Source organism: Silurus meridionalis, chromosome 27 (assembly GCF_014805685.1).
Source record: "Silurus meridionalis isolate SWU-2019-XX chromosome 27, ASM1480568v1, whole genome shotgun sequence".
NCBI lineage: Eukaryota > Metazoa > Chordata > Actinopteri > Siluriformes > Siluridae > Silurus > Silurus meridionalis.
In genome coordinates this window covers 17,318,713-17,337,046 of record NC_060910.1, presented here as the reverse complement: position 1 = coordinate 17,337,046, position 18,334 = coordinate 17,318,713, and the positions used below count along the sequence as shown (strand labels likewise).

Sequence of the window (18,334 nt, the reverse complement as noted above, 5' to 3'; positions counted from 1 at the left end):
ACCCACATTTTCTGGCACCTGGCCTACTGAATCTGAAAATAACCAAAGTATTAACTTGGGTGTCTCTGTTTGCAGGGTCGAAATGAGGAAGAGCTTTAAAAAAAGATCAGGATGAGCCATGAAGCAGATGTTATAAACCAAACATTTAGAGAAAGACTGTACCATGTTTGGAACTCTGTGGAGCCAAATAAAAGTGTTCTTGCACAGTTGTCCTACTTGGTTTCTGATATTCAAGGACTTTTTCAAACGCTATGTGGCTACGCTACTTTTCTTCTCTAACCCCACTCTCTAAATAGACTTGAAAAGGTTTACATTTTCCCCCTCTTTTTTCTAACGTTCCACATCAAGTGTGCTCTTGAATTGGTTTCCTCTACATGTACCTTGCCACCATTGTCCTGCAGAGGGCAGTACTGCACTGATGAATCTCTCTTCATAGAACTTCCTGCTTTAAAAAAAGAAAAAAAAAATTCCTTTCTGTTTCCAGCCATCACTGATAATAGAATCTCTATGAATAGCTTTGTGTATCTTTTCCTTACATATTTTCCCACAGAGCAAAAAAATGTGATGTGCAATAGGTCCCAGTCTGCTAACTGTGATAGCAAGGGCATGGGCCATATCTCAATATACTCAACTATTGAGAACTCCTCAGGATCTCAGAAGACGAACAGGAATCTGTAGATCATAATGGACAATTTTGGTGGACAAACTTTTCTTGGTACCACATCCCTCATCTCTGGGTTTTTAGCTTGTTCACACAAAAGGGATTGCATTACCCTTGCCTAAACCTTTATTTCCTGCTTCCCTGGATCTAGTTGAAGGTTTGATCATTAACTTCTGAACTCGTAATCGACTGTAACAATGATTTGTTCCATCCAAACTCTCTTTCACTACTTTTCTGAGGTAAATTTCTTGCTCGACAACATTTAAACGTGTTCAAAATAGGACTTTTAACATAGCATTAGAAAAGTAATAACTCAGGCAGCAAAATGAACGAAATGTTTTGTATTTAGGACAAAAATCATCATCGGTCTTACAAACAAATTGACAACTCAAAAACGACAAAAGGAAAAAAATACCACATTTGCTTTAATTGTAGCAGCATGAAGTTCGGACGCACCTGAATCAGAGGCGAAAGAACGTGGCTCGCAATGCTGAACGACAACAAGCTTTTGTGAAGCGTTATTTACTTTTACAGGCAATAGAAATTGGAATCTTTGCAAATTAAACAAGCTTGCACTCTTAGAAAAGAAAGTTCAATGCTAGGTTGTACGGGTGGCTAATCGGTTTAGCGAAATAACATTCAAAGTGGGATCTAATTAGATCTTTAAAAAAAAAAAAAATAGACACCCATTCAAGACTGAACTTCGTAGTAGCATTTAGTAACAATTTCTCCACAGAATTTTATCCTACGTTGTGGATTTTCCATTCAAGGTTCCTAACAGCGACCCGTTTTTTTTTTTCTTTTCTTTTCTAAGAGTGTCCTGACAGGATGGATTCTTTAAGTTCACCATTAATAATCCACAATCACATTTTTTGAAAGTCTTCATTCCTCAGTTTGAAGAGTAACACTATGACCAACACCATCATCCAAATCCATTCCAGCAGAAATGCTTTCGAAAGTGGTTTCACCTTCGGCTTCAGTGTCCTCATCCACCGGCTCCTGTTTCGAGTCCAGATGTTTGCACAAAGGCGCAAATAGGTCAAGTAGAAATGAAAGCAAAAGACGGCAGCAGCTAACGTCCACAGGTACCACCAGATCTTTGAAGGGATGCCTCGGAGATCTGAAGACGGGACAAAGGCGACGCTTGAAAGTACTTTGAGCTTTTATGAAATGATCTCCGATTTTCCTGAGCAACCCGCGAAAAAGAAAAAAAAATAACAAAGCAAGACGACTCTTTCTTCTTTTTTTTCCCAGCAAAATTTGTATTATCTTTCTTATTAAGAAGACCTAAGGGAGACCGTGGTGACGATGATGATGACGGATATCAGGACGACTGCGCAGATGACTCCTATGATCACCTTCAGCCTATTGTTCTCCCATCGCTTCTTTTGCTTCACTTGGTTCGCAGTTTTGGAAAAAACTTTGCTCTGAAAGAAAAAAAAAGGCACAACCGTAAGAGACCAGGAACGTACTATTCTCCGTTCTCCGACATTCTTTTTGTTTTTATTGAGATTTTTTTTTCCTCAAAAAACGAGTAATTATTTCAATTCTAAATGCATGTAGTTGACTTTGATGAAGATAATAATTGAACATAGACCAGCATCTGTGGAAACTGGTTGACCTCAGAGCCCAAACTTGTCCCTCACTCCGACCCCTCCAGCTGAACACACACACACTTTGGTCGTTTCTCTCATGACAAAAAAGGAAATAGCGTTCTAAAATTACCCCTATCAGCAAAAATAAATAAATAAATAAATAAAATATCAGGATGTCAATCCTACATTCCCCTTATCAACTAGTGTTCATTTATAGCCTTCAATATGGCATTTCCTGTTCTGGCTTATAACAGTGGAAAGGATTATTAATGACACTAGAGTCTGAGAGCCAGAAAGCATGATTAGTTTGTTTCCTGGTTTCAGAAAGTCGGGCAAGAGGATGTGACCTGACTTACATAACAAAAAGAAAAGAATAAGAATAGAAAATAAAAACAGTGTGTGAGGGATTATTGTAATGGTCACCTGTTCCAGTAGATTGTCAGCTCGGTTCTCCAGGTCTCCCAGTTTCCCTTCCCTCTCACTGGCCTTGTTCAGGTTGTCCAGCATGATGCCACGCACCTCCTCCACGTCATCCTGAGCCTGCTGCAGCTGGCTTTTCCCGTTCTCCTATACACAAAAAAAATTACGTACGGTAAACGAGACAGAAAACAGGAAATGGAGAGTCTAACAGGAGAACAGGAAACAGGATAAGATCATAAAACATTACGGCAGACCAGGAAACAAAAGAAGGTTACGAAGCGCAAGGTCAGACCAGGAAATGGGGAAGAGATGGTAAAGCGCGAAAGGATAGCAAAGAAAGGGGACATGAAGAAGAAGCTGGAAATAGCAGAGAAATAAACGATGAGACAGTGAGAGGACATGATGAGAGACTGGGATATTGGACGAGACACTACTTCGGAACGTGATGGAACACCGGAAAACGAAGAAAAGACAATATGTCTGGACATATGATGGGACACTAGGAAACAAAAACAAGGTCATAAAAGAAATTATAAGACACTAGGACATGAGATGAGACAATATGTAGGAACTTGATGGGAGACAGAAATAGAACAAGACAGTATGTCAAAAAATGATAGGACATTAGGAAACATATGAAACAACAAATCAGGACATGATAGAAGACGAGGACATGATGGAAGACTTGGAATACATCAAGACATGATGGGACACACAGAATTAGGAATAGACAGTATGCTAGGACATGAAGGGACACTAGGAAACAGAGATGAAACAAAACAGAAAATGGGACATTATGGAAAAAGTGGACATGAACACGAATGTGGGAATAAAATTGTGTAAAAAAGGGAGATTACAGATGTTTGAAAATGTTATGCAGACCCAGAAGAGGAAACCGGAAAGGGACTGGTCAGTAATGTCTTTGGGGAAGAGCGAAATGTCACAGGAAAAAAAAAGAGGAAGTGAGTCTGGATGTTACAGTAGGACAGGGGGAGAGAGACAGTAATCTAGTAAGAAGGAACATGGAATTGAAAAACTGGGCAAGGGGTAAAACCCCCAAGATTGTACACTGAGAAAGACAGGAAACACAACAGGGACAAAGAACCCAGGCATGTAGCGAAAACCTTGGAAAGAGGACAGGAAGATGGGAACAGGAAGTAGCTGTGACAGCGCTGAATGCTAATAAGAAGCTTTAAGATTCCAGTCAGAGGTTTAAGCTAGTTTACAGCATGATTCAGCAAATCCGGGGACACATAGGAAAGGTTATTGGTGGACGTGGTCCAGGCTGGTTGTTGTAATTTGGGGGAATGTAAGACTGGATGCTTGCCCTTGTGTGTGTGTTTTTGTCTTCTCTCTTTTTCTCAAGCAAATACAAAAGACTGAGTGCAAAGCCTGGGCCACTGTGTACCACCAGAGTGGCCTCACAATACCCTCGCTGTCAGAGTGCCACGGGTTCAAAATGGAGGCATTTGGAGTCGCTGACCTGCAGTGACCTCTGAGACCGTTCCAGTCTCATTATCATGACAACTCCACACCCAGGGACGTAGCACAAACGCCGGCGTGTGCGCCCGAGAGATAGCTAATCACCCGGCGAGACATACTGTGAGAAAAGTACACGCCCGTGTTTGCAGGCAAACCTGCCTCGGATTTTTTCGTCTTGTAAATGATGGATGCATCAGTGCCTCTAAAAACAGGAAATACCTGCGTGTGGGGGTTACGATAGCGAGAAACCCCCCCTAACCGCGCTTTTGCCGGTTCAGCGAAGGGCACCCTGGTGCATTTCTCACTGTTCCTTCCACAATACGCCGCCCTCCCAGCATCAGTGTACGTTGGACTCCTTCCAATCCACACACACTAATAATTCAATAGGGCTGTCTATAAGCTGGAGGTGTTCCAATCTACACACACTAGTCACCTTATAGGTCACTTTACCCAGCAGGGGGTTTCAGTGTAAACATGCTAATCACTGTAATCGCTACGTAGGTTTCTCTTTAAGATGGACGTGTTCCAATCCAATCGATACAAATAAATTCCCATATCGGGCGCTATAAAATGGAGGTGTTTCAATGCACAAACACACTAATCACTATATAGGGCACTATAAACTATGTGTTCCAATCCACACACACACACACACACACACACACACACACACACACACACACACACACACACACTGTAATTACTGTATAAGGTACTTCACCCTGGAGGCGTTAGAATAAACACACACTAATCAGTATACAGAGCATTATAACCTGGAGGGAGGTGTTCCAATCCACACACACTAATCACTATATAGTACATCAGGTATAAAAATATTGGAACATAATCCCCAGCAGGTGGGGCGGCTGAGTCACTGTTACCCCAAAGATTTACCCCAATTCTGATTCTTCATTCTGTAGTCACCGCATGAGCTTACACACACACACACACACACACACACACACACACATACACACACACACACCAGCGAGAGAAACAGCTTCATCTTCACCATGGCTCGTGCTTCTCAGGGTGGAGTTTTCCTCCAAACACATCCAGGGAATACAATGAAAACATTGAGGGTCTGAACGAGGCAACGACAGGACGTGCCCAGTCCAAGCACTTCCTCCTGTCACTTCCCGCCTTCTCTTCCTCTCTTTCCTCTCTTTCTTTCTCTCTCTGTCATTCCTCAGGAGTGGGAATTTCCTCTCATCTCACTCCATCGAAGAAAAACCTCCATCCCCTCATCTCTTTTATGAGAGAAATTTGCAGCTGTCCAGAGACATTTTGGCTGAAGCATGAGACCAGCTGCAAGAAATAAAAAATAGACTCTGTGTGTGTGTGTGTGTGTGTGTGTGTGTGTGTGTGTGTGTGTGTGTGAAGACCATGTCTATCATCCAGTACTTATGCAATACCAAGTGCTCAGTTTTTTCTTACACACAATCAGCAGATATTCTCAGAGCTTTAAGGGTGTGTGTGTGTGTGTGGGTGTGGGGGGGAATGGGTGCACACAAGTTCAACGACAATACAGAAGACAAAGAAGGAAAGAAAAAAATAATGAAACTCACCATCACTGTCTCTGTCCTTGTCTCTGTATCCGTGTCACTCAAGGACGTCTTCTTCTGGACGTCTGAAATCCTGTCAGCTTCAAACTCTCCCACGGTTCTGATCCAGATGTGCGTCTCCTTATTTTCTTTTTTGTACGACAGAGAGAGAGAGAGAGAGAGAGAGAGAGAGAGAGACAGAGAGAGGGTGTGTGAGTTCTCACTTCTCAGCAGCTCCTCTGAGTGCACTGCTGTGTGTGTGTGTGTTTGGTTTTTAAAGGGACCTTCTCAGCTCTGTGGTTGCACACGTGCTCGAGTCTGTCCCTTGTCTCAGGGTTGCCAGATTAAACTAAATAAACATCCGACTTCAAATCCATTATGACTAAGGCATAAAATAATAATAATAATAATAATAATAATATATATATATATATATATATATATATATATATATATATATATATATATATATATATATATATTGTAATCCTATACATACATACATACAAAACCTTATTTAAATATATTTATTTCATTTTAATTTTTGTGTACATGCTGAAACAGTGCTGAAGGTTTTCCAATCCATACACTAATCACTATATACACTATATTTCCAAAAGTATTGGGACACCTGACCTATTCTGCTCTATGTGGTTCATTTCCAAACTGTTACCACAAAGCTGGAGGCACTCAATTGTCTTTAGATGGCGCTATAATAAAATTTAGCATTCATTTGTACTTGGAAACTTAAACCTGTTCCAGCATGGCGATGCTCCTTTGCACTATATAGATCATTATGAATCAATACTTTTGGAAATATAATTTCCCAAAATATTTAAACTGAAGGTGTCCTAATAAACACACGCTAATCACTATGCAGGGCAGTCGGATGTGTTCCAATCCACACACACTAATCACTATATAGATCATTATAACCCGGGTGTGTTCCAATCCACACACACTAATCACTATATAGATCATTATAACCTGGATGTGTTCCAATCCACACACACCAATCCCTATATAGATCATTATAACCCGGAGGTGTTCCAATCCACACACTTATCACTGTATAGATCATTATAACCCGGATATGTTCCAATCCATACACTAATCACTATATAGATCATTATACCCTGGAGGTGTTCAAATCCACACACATCACTATATAGATCATTATAACCCGGATGTGTTCCAATCCACACACACTAAACACTTCATAGTGCACTATAAATTTGATGGGTTTCAGCTGACACACTTACTCCACTACACAGCACAATAAAATGGAGGTGTTCCAATTTATGCACATTCACTCTACAATTCATTTCAAACTGAAGCGTTCCGATAAACGCACCGTAATCACTAGGCAGGGAACAATAAACAGGGAGTGTTCCAATTTAAACACATTAATTATATATAGCACTATACGCTGGTGTTCCAATTGGCACATACTCGAATTAACCATCAGGCGTTCCAATCTGCACACATTAATTGCTTTGTAGGGCACAAAAAGCCAATTTTCTGTATGTAGCACTAAAAGTTAGAGGTGTTCCAATATACACACCCATCAATCACTATGTAAAGCACCAGGGATGTGTTACAATCCACACACACTGTCCGGTCTTCTGACTGCTCGGTGGGCTGCGGAGGTCGAATGAAGACTGCTCAGGGTCCTGGGCTTTTTTGGTCTTGGTGGAGAAGGTGCACTGTGATGTCACAGATGTAACTTATCATGAATGGTAAACTGTGAACCTTTTCTACACACACTAATTAAACACTCTATCACACTCCATCCACTAAATATTACACTAGAAGCTGGAGGTGTTCCAATCTACACACACTCTAATTACTATACATGTCTATGCTGTAAAGACCAAACCGAAGCAGCCAAACACAGTCAAATCGCTCAATCTGGCAACCATGTCCACTACACTTTCAGTTTCCACTCTGGCTGCTTGCCTCCTCCACCCAAGTGTGAAAGGAAAAAGATTTCCAACGGCTCCATCCTTCTGCCCCGATCGGGTTTCATGAGCAAGACGGTGATCGTTTCAGAGCTTTCAGTTTTTATTTCCTGGCCCTGTGCAAAAAAAACAGAACTTCCCCCGTGGATGAAGCAAGTGGCGTTGCATTAAACGTGGGTGTTACTTTAGTCTGGTATTTCCTGCACAACTTTTCAACCAAGCGACACTATGCAGTGCAAAAGTATTGGGCCCAAAATGTCTTCACCATGAGATTTCAGGAGGTCCGAACCTCGTTCCTGCATGACAGTGCCCCTGTGCACAAAGCCAGCTCCATGAAGATCTGCTTTCCATGGGCTGGAAACGTCTAGAAGATCTTGAGCAGTGTGCTTAACATTACTTAACCCCCCAACACCACCCCCCTCCCTTTGGGCTGAATGAAATCTCAGAAATCTCCACAAAGATCTAATGGAACATCTCCCCCAAAAGACTGGAGGTTATGGAGACTTGGTATGGAATGGTGTCCACAAACCTTTTGACTTTTTTTTTTGGGGGGGGGGGGGACCAAAACAGAAACTGAAACCGCTATTGAAGAAAAACGAATCATGGAAAGACACACACACACACACACACACACACACACACACACACATTAAGAATTTCCCAAAATATCTTAGTCATTTAATTAGTAAGCTATTTCAGGAAATTCTCTGTGTGTGTGTGTGTGTGTGTGTGTGTGTGTGTGTGTTTCATTCAAGAGACATTCTTTGTTTCAGGGTCACACTGACTTAGAAGTGATGCAAAAAAGAAACAATCATTTACTGTCATTTGATTAGGAGTCATGATGCAGATCTCTTGAATAGAACACACACACACACACACACACACACACACTGCATGACGGCAAGACCTTTAAAATTCTACTTACCCCCCTCTAGAACAATACACACATTATTTCTCAAACTGGCGTGTGAAGGCACATGGGTTTTCTTCCTGTCACATGTTTCTCTCTCCGTCACACTCGAGCTGCACCACCATCATCATCATCACTGCAACCACATCCTCCATCACAACATCTGAGTGCAAACGTTCCTACACCCTTCGACACCACAGCAATGCATGCTGGAATATCACTATAGTGAAAAACTATTTCATGTCATCTGTTATTAAAGGAATGGAACGTGGTCTCATGATCAACCTGAACTTACTTGAAGTTGAAGGGTCTAACTTCTACACACGGACATTCTCCATCTAGTGGAGAACAAACGTCAGTGCAGCCATAAAAAAATAAATATAAATACATTTGTTGACACCTGACCATAAAACAAGGATGAAATATTTTTCATCTCAACCCACCACATAGTAAGCTGTTATACTAATCTCCACTTTTTATGGGAAGATTCGATTTACCACTAGATTTTGTGGAGATTTGTGCCCATCCAGATGCTGATGGAGGTCCCAAAGCTGTTCAATAAGGTTGAAGGCCGGAGAGATCTATAGCAGGAGATCTTCCAACCCATGGATCTTAATAGAGCCGGTTTTGGTGCCCGTCATGCTGGGTCTCATAGTTCAAGTGAAGGGAACGTTTCATGCTCCTGCATCCGAAGACTGGAAAAGTCGGCTTTCCCAATACTTTTGGCAACACAGTGTACATTAAACTGCTTGTTAATTCTATACGTTATTGTTTATCAATCACATTTTTACATCACAGTTCTGGAAGGAGTCGTCAGTAACAGTCATTAGGTAGCGCTATAATGCTTTCCGGTATTTTGTAAAATGGGAATAAACGATCATCAGGATACTGCAAACTTGATGTTCTCGATGAGAATATACACAAACACACACACACACACAGATAGACGTACACACGCTTCAGCGTTCATGACATCAGTGGTTTTTATTTGTTAAAAATTTCTCTACAGGCTTTAGATGAGATTTCTATAGAACTCTTGATTAATACATCCAAATCCCCAGCGCTGGTCAAGTATTTGATCTGTACCTGAACCAAGACACCCCTTTACACAAACTGGCTTGTGACTGAGAAGCTGAATTTAACCGGGTGTTGTGGCGCACGTTCAGAATAAACACGCATTTCATATATATATACGAAATAGAGATATTTACACGCACCGTATTAGCCCTTTATTGAGAATTAACGAGGCAGTGTACATTAACGAGGAAGTCATTCGAAGACGATAAGGCACCTAATAACAGCTTTAGTACGGAAAAGGAAATAAATAGACTCGAATATGTAACATTCTACCCTCCTCTTATGCTACAGCGGTGAGATTTCGTGTGGGAGAAAGAGACGTAAATATTTACACGACCGAGCATTTTTCACCTCGCGAGATTCCCACAGATCGACGACCAGACCACGAAAAGCAGACGTCTAGAAATTTAGAAAAATAGGTTGAGATTAAGACCCGATTCGACTATTGCACTATTTTCACTAACGGTTTAATTCTCAATTATTTTCTACTACATTAATATTATTAATCACAGTAAGACAGTTGGTAGTTCATTAAATCAAAGCTGTGCAAAATGTAAAAAAAAAAAAAAAACTAAAAATATCAATAATGTTGGAATGTTTTTTTTTCTCCTAACAACAACAAAGAGAAATATCTGGAAAGTTCAAGTTAAATCTAAGACCCATGTTAAAGCAAAGTGCATTTGCGCTATTGTTCGTTCTGATTTTAACTGTAACTTGGCCTTCAAGCATTTAATAAACAGTTATAACATTAAAAAAAAAAAAAGTAAAAAAAAATACAACGAAGTACACTTTTTTTTTTCTTGTAAAAACACAGACGCATGGCCCAAACCCTGGAAAAACTTTACAGGCTCACTGTATCATTTGTATATTTAAGATGTAGACATTTCAGGGTTATTCCAGAATTATTACAACATCTCGCAGAGAGTTTGCCATCCAGCATTCAGTGATTCAAAATGTAACCTGAAAGTATCAAATTTCTATCCATTTTTATTTCAAATAAACATTTCCAGCATTCGGGTTGAATTTCTTGATAGTTGTAACAATAAAAATTCGAATTTCCTTCGTTCATTAGTCAGAAATAATTCGTTGTAACTTCGTCCAGGAAAAAAAAACGAATCCCTTTTCTGATATTTTTCACTTCGATTGAAAAAATTGTGTTACAACTTATTAACCGTTAATATTTAAACTTCGTTATAACTTTAAGTCCCTGTGATTAATTTCTCATCTTTATTATTTTTAATGAGTGGGAATTGAGTTAGAAAGAATTGTAAAGATATTAACTTAACGGAAAATCTAAATGTAATAACTTGTAAAATATATAAATATATATATATATATTTTTACAAATTTTTTGTTAAAAAATCATTATATATTATATATTTATAACTTCTAATAAATATCCTTAAATTGTTTAATTCAACATCGAATTTCTTGAAGTACCAATGTAGAATTTCCAGATATTGTCACTAAATGTCGCAGCGTACAGCATATACAATAACGCCCTTTTAGATTTGGGTTCCTTTTCTGACACATTTTCAATATGCACTTTATAAACCTCTTTCGTTCAGATTTTCAGAAATTTCCAACATAGGATTTTCTTGAAAGAGCTACTTTTAGCCGTGGAATTCCGGATGTTTTGACGCATCACTTTTTATTGTTTATAAATTTCAGCATGTAACCATAAATGTTGCTTTTTTTTGTTTGTTTGTTTGTTTAGAAAATCCTAAGACCCCAGAATTTCACAGGTTAAATAAGAATTGGTTGTTAGCTTAGAATGAGGTTTTTTTTTTAAAGAAAGATAAAGGCAAACAGAATTTCGGTTGAAACCCTGATCTGACACTACACCAGTTCAGGGCTTTATGATATATTACAATCTATATGAATGTTATAAATTACATATTTATTTGTCTCAATGAGCTTGTTTTCGAGTTTCAGACTATTTAGCGTCCGAGTGGGATTTTTTTTAACGATCTAAAGTGTGTGTGTGTGTGTGTGTGTGTGTGAAGGTGTTAATTTCCTATTTGGGAGGTTTGGACGTGGGGGTGGTTGTCGGTGTTGAGCTGGTGGGGATCACTCCGGTAACCAGCAGCACGATGATGAGCACGATAATGATGACGACCACGATTATCGCCACGACCAGCTTGACGTTCTTCCACCAGTAGGCGCGCGCCACCTTCTGTGATGTATGCTTGAAGTTCTGCGCCTGGACACAATCAACAACGAGAAGCAACATTGCATCAGTTGTTTATAGACAGTAATCGCAACAGTTTAAGCACCTTTTTGCTTGTAGGTGTGTATGTAGTGCTTATTGGAGGCCTCACCCCGGCCTGGAGGTCCTCGGACTTGTCCATCAGATCATCGAGTCGCTCTCCACGGGCCAGGATTCGCTCTACGTTCTGCGTCATGATGTCCTTCACGCCGTCCACCTGAGACTGCAGCGACTTCACGTTGTCCACCTCCTCCACCGGAGCCGCCGCTCCCTGCTCCTGCATCACCACATCGACAAACATCAGTAACGCAGCTTTGAGCTCCGGGTTCTACCATTTTCCCCTTTCGCAAGTCCCGGGTTCTACCATTTCCCATTTTTCATTAACTCTTTACTGAAACAGTGATGGAGTTTCTGAGAAGTGTACGCTTGAAAAATTTGAATTCGGTCCACCAGGGGGCAGGAGAGATCACACCACATTACCACCAAAATGCCAGCTTACACTCGTTTCTCTGATTTGAAGTTATAGATGGCGTGATGATCGAGTTTCGCGAGAGAGGGGTGGGGTGGGGGGGATGCGGGGGAGAAAAAAAAAAAAAACACAAATTTAAACGCTGTGAAATATTTTTTTTAATTATTATTTCCCCCCGGTATAAAAGCGTTTTTTCGGGTCCGAGTCGTGTTTTAGTGAGGCACAAAACCCCTTCATCAAAAGCGTAATTATTGGCACCCCCCCATGAATATTCGGTTGTGGTTTTAACAACCTGCTGTAACACTCAGGGCAATGAATCAGCACTAACGTGCGTAGCGTGCTTGTGTGTGTGTGTGTGTGTGTGTGTGTGTGTGTGTGTGTGGTTGTATATATACAGTTACTCCAAGCCACAAAATAACACCATTTTGTGACAAACAGGCCGAGTGTGATGGTGTTACTTAGAAAGCAGAAACTCACGCTCTGAGACACTTGATACACTTCTCTCTCTCTCTCACACACACACACACACACACTCTCTCTCTCTCTCTCTCTATTTCGGTCAAGATCACCTGCTAAGTCATTAAGGTAAGAGCTCAGATTACACAGCACAAAAAAACTCTTATTTACCGGTTCAGGAGCAGCGTACGGGTTCTCCAGGTACATGTTGTGCGAGAACATGTCTGAGTGTCTGGGAGTGTGTGTGTGTGTGTGTGTGTGTGTGTGTGTGTGTGTGTGTCTCTAACACTTCACACTGGCCAAGCCTTCACAAACAACAGGGGCGGGTAACCGGGAAACCAAACAGCTCTCAGACGTAACTACCTTCAGCTCATTGTGTGTGTGTGTGTGTGTGTGTGTGTGTGTGTGTGTGTGTGTGTGTGTAGCAGAGCGCTATCATCTAACATCTGCTACTGAGAGAGACATAGAGAAAGACAGAGAAAAGACAAACAGAGAGAGAAAAAGCAACAGAGAACGGAAACAATATCAAGACAGAGAAACAGAGCGCGATAGAGAGACACATTTCCATCTTTCCCCCTTCAGCTGCCCTCTCCCTCTATCTCCATGTCCCGTCCTCATTGCTCCACTTCTATATACCCCACATCTGCCCCTCACACTCTCATACATTATAAACCTAATAAGTTATTGAGCATGCAGTGTGAGTGGGCGTGGTCAGGGGCGGGGCTTTGTAAAGATTTGGCGTAGGAGCAGCTGTGATTGGTCACAAACTTGAGTGAAGGATGTGCTGATCCTAGTCTGCTGCACTCAGAACTCACCTGAGCTCCAACACACACACACACACACACACACACAGTCCTCAGGTTACGCCACGTCTCCGATCAGAGCGGCGTCTCCTCCGATATCCCTCACATGACACACCATCACCTCTGGTTCCTCTGCAGCAGTGACTGTGGTGAAGCCCTGACACTGGAGACTCCTTCCAGAAACCTCTCCAGACAAAAAACGTCATCCCCTGAGATATTTTATATATAAATATATATAAAATTGGTTTATAAAGGTTGGGGTCCTGTGCTGCGTCCGCTCTGAGGTCGTAGAAGTGGTTACTATAGAAACCATAGCATACAAATCTAGATCGAGAGACCAAGCTGGTATTGTGTATTTTAGAAATCTGTACAAACGAAGCGTGCAAGCAAACAAACAAACAAATCGTACTTTAAAGGGGAGTCGATAGTTTGCTGCTTTTGTGCGGGGAAACGACTAGAAAGTAAAAAAGAAATTGTACTAGATGGTGGTGGGGTGCAGACAGACAGACAGACAGAATTCTGTCTGTCTGTCTGTCTGTCAGTCAAACCCTGATGAAACCTGAACCGCTGCATATCACGAGAGTGAAGCAGAAAAACCTTCATGCAGGAATGGAGGCAACAAAACAAACAAACAAACAAACAAAAACAAAATTAGGCGACGACTCGCTCTGATACTCGCTGTGTTGTTGGGCAACTTTTACTCAACTTACTCGATACCCACACACACACACACACACACACACACACACACACACACACACACACAACTCTGTAATTGGACAGAAATATTTGGGCAGTGTGTTTTTGTTTTATCTCCCACTTTATTTCTAAATAAATACACGTTCTTGAACGTGGTTAATTAGTATTCATATTTATTTAGATTTTTCTCTACACGTTTGCGTCTCTTTGGAAAGTGTCGCTCTGAAACATGCAGCACATTTACTTCCAGAAAACACACAAAAACCAGCACCACGAATCCTCAACTTTCTTATATCATGTTAATAATAATAATACAAACCATTAAACACACATTTTTAATTAAACAATTATTATATCTACACAAATATAAACACCATGTAAAAGTATTTAAAAGTTAAACCCGAGTGTCCGGGGCCCGTACCAGACTGTTCGGATCTCCGACTCCCATCTTCTCCAAACTCTGCTGATTCGATAAACTGCAGCACAACCTGGAGATAAACACCGGCTTAATCCACCGGCGGTTTGTTTACTGACCGTCAAACACTTTAGCACTTTATTCAATTAAAAATAAAACACACACACGAACTGAGCGCGTCGCACAACTTCCGGGTTCCTCCAACTTTTTCTCTTCCTCATCCAAAACCGGTGCGATTCCCATTTCCGCCACTAGAGGCGCCTCACAAGTCCTACTTGTTTGTGATTGGTTTAAAGTTCGAACTGCTCGCTGACGATTCGCACAGCGGACAATCCGATCAGCCAATAGTAGCGCACAAGCCGGAAAACAGGTAGGAGAATAAATTCTTTTTGATTCGTGTCTGAGCAACAGGTTTAACCAGGAAAAGTTGTTTTTTTATGAATGTTTTTAAATTACATTTTATACATCATTAATAAGTGAACATAATAAAAACCTTGCTGTAAAATGCCGCTAATTGTAGTAATGGAAGGGAATAATACAGTGTGTGTTTTTGTTTCTTCTGTAACGCGTGTTTCGGATGTTTGTAGGTGGTATGTGACCCACACAATGCGGAAAGACCTGAAAAACAACCACCCAGGAATAGACTCAAAAAGAAATGATATAATTGTTGTTCCTCTTGTGTGCGTCAGTATGTCTTATTAAAACAGGTGCGACAGTGACGTCACCAAGTCACGCCGGTGTTGTGCCTAATTCAAACCCCCGGTCTGAAATCAACCCCCCTACGCGTGCACGCGCACAGTACCGTCGTATTTCCTGTAGATGGCACTAAAAACACGGAAAATTGGGTCAAATGTTTTCCTGGTCCTAACGCCAAAAGATCAATTTGAAGAAAACGCACAGAGCTTCCTGTAGATGGCAGAATAAACTCAGGAATGTAAAAAACAAATTTAAATAGTTAATTTCCTTTTATTAACATGGACATAACCTAACACCCCCCCATTTCTTTTTCCTTCATACTCCGAGTTGACAAACTTGCTGTGATACACCTACACAAGTAATAATATATGTGTAAAATACTACATTTAATTTAACAACATGGACAGCTGTATTATTTAGGGGGGTATTATTTAGGCAAGCTGAATGTAAATCCCCTGCCTTAATTCTTCAACCCCCCCCCAGTTCTATTTATTTTTCTTCCATAAACAAATCTCTGTCAAAAAAAACAACAACAAAGTTTCACTTTTTTTATTTGTTTGCTGTCTTTTGGTTTGCAAAGCATTAAATAAGATTTTGTGATTCTGTAAAATAAATAAATGTATAAGTATTAATTGAATATTAATGGACAAAGTCGAAAGTAAGATATTTTCTAATAGTTTGGAAGGTTTACCAATGCAATACTCAAAAAAATATATATATACAGCTTTGCTTTTTAAAAGTTATTTCAACTTTGCTGTACTTGCTGTACAATTTAAAGTGTCATGTTTTATCCAACACTCGATCACGTGAAGGATTGACCAATCAGGACACCGTGTGCCAAAGAGGAGGCGCAAAACGGTAGCAGTTTTCCCTGTGTAATTAGTCTTTAATGACAGATATTGGCATTAACACTTTATTTTCAAGATATTAGTGTGTAAAATAATAATTTCCAGGTGTAAACAGCAGGACGTGAAGAAAACACATTCGTGTTGAATTCTTCAGGTGTAGCAAAGATTATAAGACAACTAGCTGGAGGTCATGAAAGTTCCAAAAGCTTTTTGTTACAAATGAAATCAAACTAAACCAGAGGTGGAAAGTAATAAATTACTGTACATGTACTCACGAAACTGTACTTGAGTAGTTTTTTGTGTACTTTTACTTAAAGTATTTCAAGTAATTAACTATATCTAAATCATATCTGTTACTGAATAATAAAATACAATAAAAATGATGCAAGGGGGAAAGGACACTTTCGAACTACACTAGAATCCCCCTCCCTACCCCCCACTGTTAAAGTAAACACCTCTGAGTAGAATATTTCATTACTCTTTCCACCTCAAAATAAAAGCAAACAACACCACAACAAGTAGGAATCACTTTGAGAGATTTGTGTATGTGTTGTGTACGCTAGAGGATATTGTGCTCCTAAACACTATTCACATTTTTTGGTTTGTCAGCTATAGTAGATTATCACAGCCTTGCAGATCAAAAATGATATTATTTCCTTTTTTTTTCAAATATTTAAATTATTTTTTTATTTGTATATTTATTTATTTATATTAAAATGTCTCTGTCTATCTTGAATTTAGTTGAATAATGAATAATGAATAAATCACATTAATATGTTGTAACATTTAAAGGTCCTTTCTGTGTTAGTCTACATCAAGAGGGAAACATTTCATTGTTACACTTTTGTTACCTTTGGATGTAAACATTTTAAGATGTTACACTTTTAGATGTTACACTTTTTTTTTACCATCATACTATCAATTAGTAAAATAAGATATAGAAATCTATGCGAAAAAAAAAACCCTGTTGACAGCCAACCCTTATTTATTCATTTGTGCTTTTTGGGCTGTAGATTATGGATCCTACAATGTATAGTGCTATTGTAACCTACAAAACAGGCGGTGGAGATCCTCTGGGATTATCCAAGGACCAGAAGTCAAATTCTCGGAAAAAAAACTGCTATTTTTGACATTGAAGGTATTTTGACATAAGACTATGTGATAAATCAATATTGTTATTTTTAAAACCCTTTTGCAACATAAAATGTAGCTATATATTATTATATTCCATTAGGATCATTTAAGAGAGGCCTGTTATTTTTATAATTTAATGTTATGCTAAGCTTTCTTTTTTACACAATTTGTTTTACATTGTTTGACAACAGACCCGATGTACAGATGTCTAGTTTTCTCTATTTGTACTGTATAATTGTAATTCTTGATGCTTTAATTAATAGGTATTGTATTGTTACTATATCATTCAGATAGTCAGCTCTACTACAGAAGATACAAAGGAACTGCCCGTGAACTGAGATTAAAGGTTGGCTGTGGTGCAGAGGATGCAAATAAATGCTTTATAGAGTTTCACGCTAGCAGCATTGGTGCACATTGTGGACAAAATAAACCCAAAGATGCCATATCCAAAAGGTTTTACTGGCCAGGGATGTCCGAGGATCTTGACAAATGGGTAATGACACTGATCAAAGTTAACAAATTGAATAAAATCTTTCTTTTCTTTTGATGCTTACTGATCATTTCTTTTTAAACAGGTGGCTGAATGTGTGGCATGTCAGGCCACTAAAGCATCAATTAAAGAAGAGGTCAAAATTACACCTATACAGGTAATCTATCTATCTGTCTGTCTATCAATCCAGGTAATCTGGTAAATACAGGTAAATACAGGTAATCTATCTATCTGTCTGTCTATCAATCCAGGTAATCTGGTAAATACAGGTAATCTGTCTGTCTATCAATCCAGGTAATCTGGTAAATACAGGTAAATACAGGTAATCTATCTATCTGTCTGTCTATCAATCCAGGTAATCTGGTAAATACAGGTAATCTATCTATCTGTCTGTCTATCAATCCAGGTAATCTGGTAAATACAGGTAATCTGTCTGTCTATCTTGAATTTAGTTGAATAATGAAT

General features: G+C 39.6%; 2 protein-coding genes and 1 long non-coding RNA gene across 5 annotated transcripts; 1 reads left to right on the top strand and 2 right to left on the bottom strand.

Annotated features, from left to right (window-relative positions):
- Positions 1-987: 987 nt before the first annotated feature.
- Positions 988-7,428, bottom strand: vamp5 (vesicle-associated membrane protein 5). Of its 3 annotated transcripts, XM_046841297.1 has the most exons (4): positions 7,267-7,428; positions 5,727-5,851; positions 2,680-2,823; positions 988-2,088 (listed from the first exon to the last, which is right to left on the bottom strand). In XM_046841297.1, exons 1-4 carry the CDS (start codon positions 7,268-7,270, stop codon positions 1,939-1,941), a joined length of 423 nt encoding a protein of 140 aa, XP_046697253.1. In that variant the 5' UTR covers positions 7,271-7,428; the 3' UTR covers positions 988-1,938. The 3 variants fall into 3 exon arrangements, with proteins under 3 accessions (XP_046697253.1, XP_046697254.1, XP_046697255.1); XM_046841298.1 differs by lacking the exons at positions 5,727-5,851; positions 7,267-7,428 and adding an exon at positions 5,144-5,496; XM_046841299.1 differs by lacking the exons at positions 5,727-5,851; positions 7,267-7,428 and adding an exon at positions 5,171-5,493.
- A 3,191-nt stretch (positions 7,429-10,619) lies between these two features.
- Positions 10,620-14,910, bottom strand: vamp8 (vesicle-associated membrane protein 8 (endobrevin)). Its single transcript, XM_046841300.1, has 3 exons — positions 14,708-14,910; positions 11,972-12,136; positions 10,620-11,853 (listed from the first exon to the last, which is right to left on the bottom strand). Exons 1-3 carry the CDS (start codon positions 14,732-14,734, stop codon positions 11,668-11,670), a joined length of 378 nt encoding a protein of 125 aa, XP_046697256.1. The 5' UTR covers positions 14,735-14,910; the 3' UTR covers positions 10,620-11,667.
- A 120-nt stretch (positions 14,911-15,030) lies between these two features.
- On the top strand, positions 15,031-18,036 carry LOC124380381. Its single transcript, XR_006924672.1, has 4 exons — positions 15,031-15,071; positions 17,259-17,383; positions 17,670-17,872; positions 17,955-18,036. It is a non-coding gene; the product is annotated as an uncharacterized LOC124380381 (long non-coding RNA).
- The last annotated feature ends 298 nt before the right edge of the window (positions 18,037-18,334 follow it).

Excerpts from the sequence above, each read along its gene's own strand:
- vamp5 (XM_046841297.1), bottom strand. Across the intron at positions 2,824-5,726 it reads CAAGGACAGAGACAGTGATG|GAGAACGGGAAAAGCCAGCT; the intron begins GTGAGTTTCATT and ends TTTTGTGTATAG. Across the intron at positions 2,089-2,679 it reads CTGACAATCTACTGGAACAG|AGCAAAGTTTTTTCCAAAAC; the intron begins GTGACCATTACA and ends TTTTTCTTTCAG.
- vamp8 (XM_046841300.1), bottom strand. The coding sequence starts at position 14,734 with ATGGGAGTCGGAGATCCGAACAGTCTG. Across the intron at positions 12,137-14,707 it reads TCGGAGATCCGAACAGTCTG|GAGCAGGGAGCGGCGGCTCC; the intron begins GTACGGGCCCCG and ends GTGGTGATGCAG. Across the intron at positions 11,854-11,971 it reads CCGAGGACCTCCAGGCCGGG|GCGCAGAACTTCAAGCATAC; the intron begins GTGAGGCCTCCA and ends GATTGTGTCCAG.